General features: G+C 46.4%; 1 protein-coding gene across 1 annotated transcript in view; it reads right to left on the reverse strand.

Moving 5' to 3' along the window:
- LOC309562618 (uncharacterized protein) overlaps window positions 1-13,113 on the reverse strand; it is a 69,776-nt gene that overhangs the window by 40,500 nt on the left and 16,163 nt on the right. The window contains exon 2 of the mRNA XM_082266871.1: window positions 12,730-12,899. Coding sequence (XP_082122997.1) covers window positions 12,730-12,798 — 69 coding nt within the window. The 5' untranslated portion in view covers window positions 12,799-12,899. The remainder of the gene's footprint in view (window positions 1-12,729; window positions 12,900-13,113) is intronic.

Raw genomic sequence — 13,113 nt, forward strand, 5'->3', positions numbered from 1 at the left:
TGCACAGTGCAGGTAAGTATAACATTTTTGCTATTTATTATTTAAAAAAAAAAAAAAAAAAACTAGACTTTACAATTACTTTAAGGCCCTAAAATGCCATAACATTACAAATACCTGCTGTGATGGGTGTCACTTTGGTTGGGGGACCCGTGGAACCCAGCTTACCTTAGAGAGGTTGGGAAATCCAAGTCTCAGCTCCCCAGGTCCCTCTTATGTGTAAGTCACCCTGTGTCTATTAGGGGCACAGGATGACTGAGAAAATGATGGACAACTACTTAATGGACACTGAGAATATGGTTTGAATTACTTCAAATGGGACAGTAATATTTATCCAACATTTCCCTCAAAAAATCTAAAACATTATTTCCACTGTATCAGAATGATGGAATATTGTATGAGCTTTGTCTCATAGACTATTGTAGGTAGGAGCCGGACAGTCTGCTACTGGGGTCCCCTGCTATTGTCTGTTTAATAAGGTGTTCTGCGTTTATACTTATGATAATGTGTATTGTACTTTTAAGTTCGATGCTGGCAAGTCTGACCTGGAATGAGATCCCTGGTGGGTAGTTTCATTAACCTAATGTTTAGCTATGATAATTATATTTCAGTGTGCAGTTTGTATTGTTAGGGTAATATTATCAGGAGGGGACTGTCCTATGTGGTATATATTCTGTGTGAGTTTGTCAAATAAACATTCCAGTATTATACAAGCTATTGTCGGCTAGTCTTGTATATTGCGGCCATAATATCTGATATCTATGTTCAGACTGGAGGAAGCGGTGTACTGACAGAAGCGCTCAAGCACAGTGTGGGTCGGCTCTGTCACACCCCCCAAATTACTCCTTTTTGGAAAGTCTGAAGTAAGTAAGTTAGTTAATAAGAGGCATGGCGAGGTTTTTTAAGTTGTAATTTTTTTGTCACAATGTTTTGGAAAATTAAGAAATGAAATCATTTTTTTTCAGAACTTTTTTTTACATATGACGCTTTTCCACTGCATGGTACGGATCGGTTTGGCTCGGTTTGGCGCTTTTCCACTGCATGGTACCGCATGGTACAGGTTAGAATGGTTCGGTACGGTTTGGTACAGCGGCGCTTTTCTACTACATGGTACAGCGTCGGTACGGCTCGCTTAAACAGTACCACCTCGGTTGGGGTTCCAAGCAGGCCGTACCGATACCATATCCTACAATCCTTTGCATGCAGCATTGATTGCTTGTCACTACTAGCCACTGATTGGTCAGAGAATCATTGTAATCCCACCCACTTACTACTAAGTACTACAACAGTGGAAAAGCAAACCAAGCCGAGTAAAGCCTATACAGTGCTGAAAGGTGCCGACTCGTACCACACAGTGGAAAAGCAAACTGAGCCGAGCAGGACCAAGCAGTGCCGAGCCGGTACTTGCAGTGGAAAAGTGCCAATACTGTCACCAGTGCAGTACAGCATCATCATATGACTGGTGTGGCGGTGATCCTGACTAGTGACAGTGAGTAAAAATAAATAAAATAAATCATTTTTAATTATTTTATTTTTTACATGATCTCATCAGAGTAGTTTAGTGCCACCATAGTGACACTGTACTACTCTGTGGGGTTCTCAGGAATTTTTTTTTTTTTACACTGTGATTGCTTGTTACATTGTTGATCACTGTAACAGCAATCATTTGAATGGTCATGAATGGCTTTCATTCCTGACTCTTTGTTTTCTATTGTGATGCTATGATTGGCCCACAGCTATCACATGGTAAAGGGTGCTGTGATTGGCCCAGGTACCATGTGATCATTGGTGAACAATCATACACATTAGTAAATAATGATTTCATGAATAGATTCAATTTATGACTATTGTTTTCAAGGTGTCATGTAATTGTATAGCGATCACGTGGTATGTGGGCCGCTCACAGCTGCCCGATACCAAACACTGCAATCCACTTTGTCCGATGGACAGAGCAGTTGCAGATTGCAGATCACGAAGTCTAAAAATCCTGTCAGATTTTTTTTTTTCTGGTTTGTGTCTCTGCTGCAGATTTTCACTCACCTCTAGAGACTAGCTCGGGCGGTTTGAGCCCCCACGTGCCCAATCCTGCCAGGAAGCCGACACTGCACTCCGCTAATCACAGGCAGTGAGACATTTCCCGATCCGCCGCTGCACAGATCGGGAAGTCTCAATTCCTGTAAGTTGGGTGCAGTGTCGGCTTCCTGACAGGATCGGGCACGTGGGGACACGAACATGCCCGAGCCAATCTCTGCTCACTTCCTGTCTGGTGAAACGGTTACCAGCAGGACAGGAAGTGAGGAGAAATCTCTCCGAATAGCAGCAAAAAAAGAAAAGGGTTCTAATCCCTTCTTGTTTTCTTCTTCTCTGCTCAAAACTAGAAAATACATTTTTGGCTTGACATACACTTTAAAGAGACTTTGTCCTTTTGTCCATTAAAGCTGAATTCCAGGGAAATTTAAAAAAAATACCCTTGCAGTGGGAACCCCGACCCCCCCCCCTCCTCCTTCCCCAAAGGTCAAATGCCTATTTTTGCCTAGGGTACCATTGTAATGTGGCTTTACTTACCTTATCCCTTGCTCCCCTGGCAACCAGCATGCTCCTCTTTCCTCCGATGTTCTGAAATGTTCTGAAATGTGGGTGAACCCTCAGCATCCTCTCTTACAAAGCAGGACTTCTGGTCCTGCGTTGTATCTGATGACATCAGAGTGGGACTGGCAGACAAAGCGCCTGTCTGTCGGTTGCATGCAGAGTAGAAGCCTGCAGAAGCGAGAGATAAGGTAAATAAAAATTCTTTGCAATGGTACCCTAGCCAAAAAAAAACGAGCATTTAACCCTTGCACCGCAGAGGGAGCGCTACTGCAAGGGTAGATTATTAATTTTGCAAGAGTTAACCTTTAACAGGTTGCCGACCGCTGCACGACTATATACTGCGGCGGTCAGCCCCGTCCAGGCAGAGTGACGTAGGGGTACGTCACTCGCCTGTCACTGACTTGTGAGACAATTGCGGGCGGGCGTGCGTGCGTGTGCCCGCCGAGGCGCACGCCCGCCCCGGCTAGTTCACTGACAAGTCAGTGCGTGTGACCGGCGGACCCGATCGTCCGCCGGTCACTCACGATCGCTCCGGTGAAGGGAGAAAGGAGGACGGCTTATGTAAACAAGCCGCCTGTCATTCTCCCTGGTGTAAAAATGAAGATCAGACGGTTCTACTATGTAGGACCGTTGATCTCTGTTTTTACACCAATAGCCATGTCCCTGCACAGTTAGAAACACGCCCCTAGGACACACTTAACCCCTCCCTCTCCAATACAGTTAACCCCTTCCCTGCCAGTGTAATTTTTGCAGTAACAGTGCATATGTATAGCACTGATTACTGCAGTAATGTCACTGGTAACCCCAAAAGTGTCAAAAATGTCAGTCAAGGGTCTGATCTGTCCGCCGCAATGTCGCAGTACCGCAAAAAAAATCGCAGATCGCCGCCATTACGCGTTAAAAAAAAAAACACCAAAAATGACAAAAATCTTTCCCTTTGTTAGTAAACGCGATAACTTTTGCGCAAACCAATCAAAATACGCTTTTTGCGTTTTTTTTTTTACCAAACATATGTAGCATAAAACAAATTGGCCGAAAATTTAAAAAAATTTAGATTTTTACATTTTTTTTGGGGGGAATTTCATATAAAAAAATTTGAAAAATATTGTTATTTTTGCAAAATTGACGCTCTTTTTTTGTTTATAGCGCATGATCAAAAAATCGCACAGGTGATCAAATACCACCAAAAGAAAGCTCTGTTTGTGGGAAAAAAAGGACGTCAAATTCGTTTAGGTACAGCGTCGCACGACCGCGCAATTGTCCGTTAAAGTCACGCAGTAAAAAATCGCAAAAAACCCCCTGGTCTTTTAGCAGCCAAATCCTCCGGGGCTTAAGTGGTTAAAGGGCAAAGGGACAGAGTCTCTAGAAAGCCCACCCTCTACACTTCTGCCATGGTCCCTTGCTCTATTGGAGCTGGGAGCACTGTGTTACCTCCATGTCAGCTGGCGTTGGGGCTTGCACAAGGTTGAGGATGTCCTCCTATTGTGACAATATAAGGACCTGGCTGTTGGCCCTGACCTCTAAGCGTTGCATCCTGGGAGATCACATGCCACCTTCCCCCATACCTGGCAAGACCGGGCATATTGTGAGAACCCTGAGAGAACAGAAAAGTGAGTATAATTGGGTCAGGGTTGGGCTTTTATTAGGCTCTGCCCTGAGTTAGATTAAAGCTCCAAGTACTCTGTGATGTATATACAAACCCTAGCAATGGATTTCTTTTGTTTGGGCATTTTTGGCTTGTAACTACTTCCAGTCTGGGGCAAATCTGACGTTTCTCTTCTACATGTAAAAAAAACATAATTTTTGCTAGAAAACTACTCAACACTCAAATATTATATATTTTTTTAAGCAGGCCCTAGAGAATCAAATGGTAGGTGTTGCATATTTTTATGTCATTTTTCAATTGCTTTTCAAACACAAGTGTTTTGGAAAAAAAATTACACTTTAATGAATTTTAATGCACAAAAACACAATATAATACCCAATTTAATAATAAAATATAAAAGATGATGTTACGCTCAATAAATACATACCAAACACGCTTTAAAATTGCATACGCCCATGGAACAGCGCCGTACCTAAAAATCTCCATAGGCGACACTTTAACCTTTTTCGTTGCCAGAGACGTTTTTTGCACACGTTTAGAAAATAATTTTAGCCCTGAAGATGATGTAAAACCCCCAAACATTATATATTTTCTGAAAGCAGACACCCTAGAGAATGAAATAATGGTAGTTCCAATTTTTTATGTCACATGATATTACAGCAAAGGTCTAGGAAACAAAATTTCAGTAAAAAATAAACTTAAGTGAATTTTACATTACAAATGCAATAAATTACACACATTTTTAGTAAAGTATAAAAGATGAGGTTGCGCGGAGTAAATACATACCCAACATGCCAAACTTTAAATTTGTGTGCACCCCTGAAATGGCGACAAAAATCAGTGCCCTATATTTTTTATAGGCAAAGCTTCAAAAGCCCCCTATAGGTATTAGTTTAGTGTTACGGAGGAGGTCTGGTGCTAGAATTATTGCTCTCACTTCGGTGTGTATATTCACTTAATATGTAACGTATTTCGTATCAACGTTTTCACGCGTAAACGCTCCCGACGCATGCGTTTATGTTCATACGTGCGTATATGTGGGGGTGGGGGGCCTCCGTTTTTTTTTTTTTGGGGGGGGGGGGGATTTTATGTGCTTGGGTGAAACTTCATTTTTTTGCAAAACAAACATAAGAGGGACCTGGGGTGCTGTGTCCGTCAATGAACATCAGAGAAATGGACTTTACGGTCATTGATGGACACAGCTCCAGGTATTCTTAACCATTGGGATGTCCCAAAGCAGTGTTAAACATGAGGAGTGGAAACAGCAAAAATTAAATTCCTAAGGCTAACTATAGCCAACTAGGTAAACAGGAGCGCAACCAAAACAACTGGAGCTCACCTGAAAAAAAACAATACATCTCCAAAGAGGACCACGTCCTCTAAACAGCAGCCTGCAAAACCTTGAGGCCAAAGGGAGCATCCGTAGATGCCAACACATCCACTTTATAGAACTTTGTGAAAGTGTGCACCGACGACCAGGTGGCCGCCTTGCAAAACTGCATCGCTGACGCCTGATGACGGAAGGCCCAGGAGGCACTAAGCGCCCTAGAAGAGTACGCCTGGACAGGAAAAGGAGGAACCTGACCCTTGATTTAATAGGCCTGAAATACTGTCTGTCTGATCCATCTGGAAATGGTCGCAGAGGAAGCGGACAACCCTTTCCGAGGCCCACCAGTAAGCACAAATATTGAGTCTGAGTTCCTAAAAGACTCCGTAGCTGCCAGGTACACCCTAATTGCCCAGACCACATCCAAGGCATGCAAGGCAATTTCCTTCAGATGTTTTGGCCTGGGGCACAGGGAAGGCAACACAATGTCTTCATTCAAATGAAAATCAGAGACAACCCTTGCAAGGAATGATGGACAGGGACGAAGAACCACCTTATTTCTGTGAACCACCAAGTAAAGTGAACGACAGGATAACACCGCCAATTTCCGACACCCTGTGCGCAGAAGTGATAGCCACCAAGAAGGCCACCATCTGGGACAGTGTAAGCAGGGGAATCTTCCAAAGATTCTCAAAAGGAGGCTTCGGAAGGACTGAGAGCACCAAATTGAGGTCCCAAGGCGGCAACAGAGACCGCAATGGAGGGGCCAAGTGCCTAACTCCCTGAGTAAAAAGTATGCACCTGGGAGTGTGTGACTAAGGGTTGTTGAAAGAAGACCGCTAAGGCCGACACCTGACCCCTGATAGTACTCAAAGCCAGTTTCTGCTCAACCACCCGTTGAAGGAAAGTCAAGACCCAAGCCACCGAGAAAGAGCGAGGATGAACACCAAGAGATTTCCACCACACAATGTACAACTTAAACGTATGATGGTAGATCTTCCTAGAAGTAGATTTCCTAGCTTTTAACAGCATTGGAATCACCGACGCAGACAAACCTCTATCCATCAGCACCTGGCGTTCAACAGTCAAGCCATCAAAGCCAGTGACTGTAAATCAGGATGAAAGATTGGTACTTGGGACAGCAGATCCTCTCAGAGAGGAAGCTTCCAAGGAACATCAGCAGCCAGCCCAACCAGATCGGTGTACCAAGCCCGGCAGGAGCCACTAAGATGACCGGAATCAATTCTGCCTCGATCCTGTGTAGAAGTTTTGGCAGAAGCTTGAGAGGAGGGAAGGCATAAATCAGACAATACTGACCCCACAGGGCCACCAGCAGGTCTGTAGCGTCTGCCAGAGGATCCCTTGACCGAGCCACAAACCTCTGCACCTTTCTGTTAAACCAAGACGCCAACAGATCCACCTCGGGGATGCCCCACAGGAGACACAACTGATGGAACACCTCCGGATGAAGGGACCACTCTCTTTGGTCCAACGCCTGCTGACTGAGATAATCCGCCTGCCAGTTTTCCACTCCAGGAATGTGTACGGCGGAAAGGGCTGGAACAAACCATTCTGTCCACCTTAGAATGCTGGCTACCTCCAGAGCTGCCAGGACACTTCTTGTGCCCCCCTGGTGATTGACATAAGCCACGGCTGTGGCATAGTCCGACTTAATGCGCACTGGACATCTCTGAAGACGATCTGTCCAATGGTCCAGGCACAGTCAGATAGCTCGGAGTTCCAAGACATTGATCGGTAGTCTGGACTCTTGTGTCCAGCCCCTTAGCAAAATTTTTGCCGAGGACGCCTCCCCAGCCGGACAGGCTGGCATCCATGGTGACCAAAGTCCATTACAAGGGGAGGAAGGATTTACCCAGCCGAAGCGCCGAAGAACGAAGCCACCATATCAGGGACTCCTTTGATCACCGGCTCAGCCGGATCTGATTGTCCAGAGACTGCGGAGTCTTGTCCCATTTGGCCAGAAATGGAACCGCCTCAAAAGGTAGACACCATCAAGCCCAGCACCTCGCATGCAAGTCCGGAGGGATGACCATCTGCTACATAGCAGGAGACAAATTGCAGCCTGCAATTTCTGGAGCCTGTCCAGAGGAAGGAACACTCTGGCTAAGGCCGAGTCCAGAGTCAGACCAAGATAGTCCAGCTTTGTGGATGGAACCAGAGCAGTAGGAGACTGCTCGCAGAAGGAGGTCGTCCAAGTAGCCCAGTACCGTGATCCCCCGTTGGCGTAACAACACTAGCACCGGGGCTAACACTGGGGTAATGCCACAAACTGATAATGCTCCTCTCCCATGGCAAAGCGGAGGAAGCGCTGGTGACTGTCACATATTGGAATGTGAAGGTATGCATCCTTGATGTCGATAGAGGCAAGAAAATCCCTCTGATGCAGGGATGCCACCACTGAGCGAATGGACTTCATTCTGAACTTCTGTACCCGCACAAAGCAGTTCAGCGCTTTGAGGTCCAGGATTGGACGCACCTTGCCTTCCTTCCTGGGAACTGTAAACAGGTTTGAATAGAAACCCTGAAAATGTTCTGAAGTAAGAAGTCTGGGCCACAAACCAGCTTTCCAGCCAAAAAGACACGCCGAAGGACCACTGCAGAAACAGAGAGCCGAGCCACTAGGGGAGCCGCATCCAAAGAGGCATCACAGATAAACTGTAGCCCCTGAACCAGCTGGTCCGCCACCTCAGCAAAGGCAGGGGGCAGCTGTTCTCCCTACCGGTCACAGCATAAAAGATAAGCCGGCTCAGTCAGAGTTTGCGACACCAGGGCAATGGTGAATACCGGCCTCAGTGCCCAACCAGCCAAAGTGTACATATTGCAGGCCACAGCCTCCCCCTTTCTGTCGAGGCAGCGCCTCTTCTTCAGAGCCTCTGAAGAAGAGGCGCTGCTGCCTCAAAACGCGTAAGCCTGCACAGCTTCAGGGGACGATTTAATCCCGATCTTGTTGCAGAGGATTTTATATCTATTTGATGTGCTTTTTATAAAGAAACTCGTTTGTGAGTATTTTTAATCTATTATTTTAATAAACCTGTCTAAGAGATAATGCACTAGGCCAGTGCGCCCTTGTGTTTGTTGTCGTTTATAGTGTCCAATAGAATTGCTTCCTGAAGCTGAAATCCCTTTCGGAAGGATATTCCCTCAATCCAAGAATAAACTAGAAGCCCTACGAATCTATATTAATGAGAATCTGGAAAAGGGTTCATCCCCATTTTTCCTTGTCTGCGGGGACCGGCATATTGTTTGTTGAGAAAAAAGATGGCACTTTGATACCCTGTGTGGACTATAGGGAACTTAACAAGGTCACTATCGAGAACCGGTATCTGCTTCCCTTTATTCCTGAGCTTTTGCAGAGGTTTCGGTCTTCACCAAACTAGACCTGCGGGGAGCCTACAACCTTGTTCGTATCCGGGAGGGGGAGGAGTGGAAAACAGCATTCAGAACTCAATTTGGACACTTCGAGTACCTGGTTATGCCTTTCGGACTGTGTAATGCTGCAGCAACGTTCCAACATCTGGTGAACAACATGTTTTGAGAATTCCTCGATAACTTTGTCATTGTGTATCTCAATGACATCCTCATTTTTTCTGCCTCACTGGAACTCCATCAAACTCACATAAAGAGGGCTCTCACAACCCTGAGGGAACATGGACTTTATGTTAAGGCGGAGAAATAAGATTTTGAGAAGATGTCTACCCAGTACCTTGGGTTTATTATCTCCACAGTTAGGATAGCGATGGACCCACAGAAAGTGAAGGTGATATTGGAATAGCCAGCTGCTTCGGATAAGAAAGGGATCCAGCGGTTCGTGGGCTTTGTCAACTTTTACAGACGTTTTGTGAAAGGCTTCTCCGCCATTATCTCACCCATCACTTAGTTAACTCGCCATCAGTTCCGGTTTCAGTGGTCTCAATAAGCAAAAGCGGCATTCGATAAACAAAAGAAATTATTTGTATTACAGAACCCTGATCCGGCCTTGGCCTATGTGTTAGAGGTGGATGCCTCGAAGTAGCCACCGGAGCAATCTTGTCCCAACGGCAAGGGCTTAAGGCTCTTCTCCCCCATGGCTTTTTTCTCTCGGAAGATGACTCAACCTGAGAGGAATTATGGTGTGGGTGATCGGGAGCTGTTGGCCATAAATTGGCCTTGGAAAAATGGAGATATTTGCGGGAGGGGGCCGCTCATCCTATTATGATCTTCACCGACCATAAAAACCTGGAGTAATTTAGAACAGCTAAGCGTTTAAGACTCCGGAAAGCCCAACGTGCCTTGTTCTTCTCCAGGTTTAACCTCCACATCATATACCGACCAGGCTCCAAGAATGGGAATGCGGATGCCTTCTCCCGAATGTTTCCAGATACCCCAGAAATAGCGGAATCAGGTACCATCCTTTCGGCTCAAAATTTTTTGCTCATCCAGCCTGACCCGAAGACAGCAATCAGACAGGCTTCTGTTCATTGCACAGACCCTGAAGTTTTTTCCTTGAAAAGGCAGGAGGGGTTTCTGTGGTGTCAAGATAAGATCTTTGTCCCACCTCAAGTAAGACTTAAAGTTTTAAAAACCTTCCATGACCATAAGCTTGCCGGGCATTTCGGGTTGTGGAAAACTTCTGAACTTGTTCAGCGCTCCTTCTGGTGGCCAGCCTGAGGCAGGACTGCAAGGATTACATCAGCTCCTTTATCATCTGCCAACGCAACAAGGGGTCCAATGCCAAGTTTTGGGTTCTGCTAAGACCACTTCTGATTCCTGAGCAGCCCTGGAGAAAGCTATCCATGGACTTTATTGTAGAGCTATCTCCCTCGGAAGGATTTTCCACCATCTTGGTGGTAGTGGATCATCTTTCAACTAAGGCTCACTTTCTGTCCATGGTTGGCACACCCTCAGCTCTGGACACAGCCAAGATATTTATCAATTAGATAGTCAGGTTACACGGGCTACGAGAACATTATGTCTAACAGAGGAGTGCAGTTTACTTCCACGTTCTGGAGAGATGTCTGTAAATCCTTATCCATAGAAGTATGTCTATCCTCAGCTTACTATCCACAGAGCAATGGGCAAACGGAGAGGACAAATCAAACCTTGGAGCAGTACCTACGATGTTTTTGCACCTGTTCCCAAGATAACTGGGTTTCTCTCCTCCCTTGTGCGGAATTCGCTTACAACAACTCTCGGCATACTTCAACCAATCAGTCTCCCTTCTGGGCTATCTATGGGTTCCACCCCTACTTCTTACCCAATACTTTACCTGAGGCATCAGTACCAGCAGTCCAGGATCGAATTAGCTTTATTAAAACTAATTATCAATCGCTTCAGGAGGCCATGTGAAAAGTTCAAAATGACTACAAAAAGTATCAGGACAGAAAAAGGAAAGAAAACCCGGATTTCAAAGTTGGAGACAAGGTATGGCTTTCGGCTATGAACCTTAAACTCTCGTGCCCCTCCAAGAAGCTTCAGCCAAGATTTATCGGCCCTTTTGATATCAAGAGGGTGATAGACCCTGTGGCCAGTTATACCAAGCAAGTTCCCTGGGAGAGATGCGTTGCCCCCACCTCCAGTCTCCATGGAAGGAGAAACAGAATATGAAATTGAGACCATTATGGACTGCCGGAAGAGAGGTAGACAGATTCAGTACCTCATCACCTGGAAGGGTTACCCCCCTGAAGATAATTCTTGGGAGCCTGCCAGTAACCTGCATGCCACCAGGTTGGTGTAAGAATTTCACAGCAGATATCCAGGATACTTGGTCCATTTGGGCATCCGGAGGCTGCCCCTTGGCACTGTCAGGGAAATGGCCGTAGTGAGACTGGCATTTCCGCTAGTACTAGTGATAGGCGCATCAGGCGCATTCCTACGCGCATGCGCACTGGCAGAAGATTGCCGAATAGGTGCATGCAGGTGAACTGCGGCGTGTGTCAGCGAATGCATGTGCGCAAAGGCGCACGCATGATGTAATAGATGAGACCATTTGCTGGCCTATATAAGACCTCTACTGATCCCATAAAGTTGCTGGATTGTTGTCACCCTTCCTGTGTCCTGAGCATCTGCATACCTATCTTAGATTTCCTTGTTGTGACTGAAGGAATTGTGCCATGAACTGACAGTGGTCATGTGACTGCCCCATCTTCAAAAGTGTGCCGTACTCAGCCGCAAGGGGAGCCCTCTCTGCATTTCGGCCTCGGATCAGGTACATGACATGTGCCTCATTGTTGGTGTAAGTGGGATGAATTATGCCTAATCGTTGATGTCAGTGGATAGAATAGTGCCCCATGGTCTCGATAAAGGCAAGCAAATGGCCGCATCTGGCCCCAAACCCACAGTTTGGAGAACAATGTCTAAGACAAAAAGGAGCAGCTAACATTTGCAGTGCTGGCCCAGCCCCACTGCATGGGAAAAAAATGCCCTGAGTTCAGCTTAAGGGCTCTTTCACACGGTCCGCCTCCGTAGGCGGATCTGTGCTGCTCAGCGGGGATCGATCCGCCGATCCCCGCTGAGCCGGCGGATGACAGCTTCGTCTCCACTTGCAGTGCGGAGAGGGAGGTGTCAAAGCTCCCGCTGCTCTCTATGGGGAATCGGATGAGAGCAGACCGCTTGTCCGCTCTCATCCGATCCCCAGGACGGATGGAAAATAGGGTTTCCATCCGTCCGGATTTCACGGACAGGATCGGATGCGGATGGCAGCGGGTGTCAGCGGACATGTCACCGCTGACATCCGCTGCCCCATAGGGCTGAATGGGGCATCCGATCAGATCCGCCTAAGAAACTGACAGGCGGATCTGATCGGAACGCCCGTGTGAAAGAGCCTTTAAAAAGGAGCACAGATTCACTTTGACTGTGCAATCACAGCTATGTTCATAGGCTCCCTTTTTTTTAATATGTCCCAAGAGACTGAAGGAATTGTGCCATGAACTGACATTTGCTGGCCTATATAAGACCTCTACTGATCCCATCAAGTTGCTGGATTGTCGTCAGCCTTCCTGTGTCCTGAGCATCTGCATACCTATCTTAGATTTCCCGTTGTGACTGAAGGAATTGTGCCATGAACTGACAGCGGTCTTGTGACTGCACCAATAAACCTGAGGGTAGGAAGCAGTTTTTGGCACTGGCCTGTAAAATACTCTGTGCTGCTGTGTTTAACAGTAAGCAGTAAGAATCAATCAACTGTGTGAGTCTATGGTTATTCATTACATACCTCTCCAGTCAAGTGGATCATGTCGGAGGTGGAGCCAAGAAAATCCGCAACTGTCGGCAGACTGTCCATGTTTGCGAGATGTGACAACAAATTCCTAATGAGCAGTTAGGGCGTTACATTCTGCTTGTCGGTGGAAGGTGGGAGGGGTTCTCTGCATCCATCTTCTTCTACTGTGGGAGAGAAACGGAATATTAGTGCTGTGTGTGGAGGCAGATTATTGGGGAACTTGTACTTACCCCATATGGTAGTGTGTCTATAAACACACACAGCCCAGCTCAGGAACACTCCCACACAAGTGCCCCCACTGTAGCCGGCTTTCTGCAGCTAAACAAGCCCAAACACAACAAACTGGGATGCCCTGTGTATTCTGACATGTATCGGAAC

Source organism: Pelophylax lessonae, assembly GCF_965119305.1.
Source record: "Pelophylax lessonae genome assembly, chromosome: 9".
Taxonomy (NCBI): Eukaryota; Metazoa; Chordata; class Amphibia; order Anura; family Ranidae; genus Pelophylax; species Pelophylax lessonae.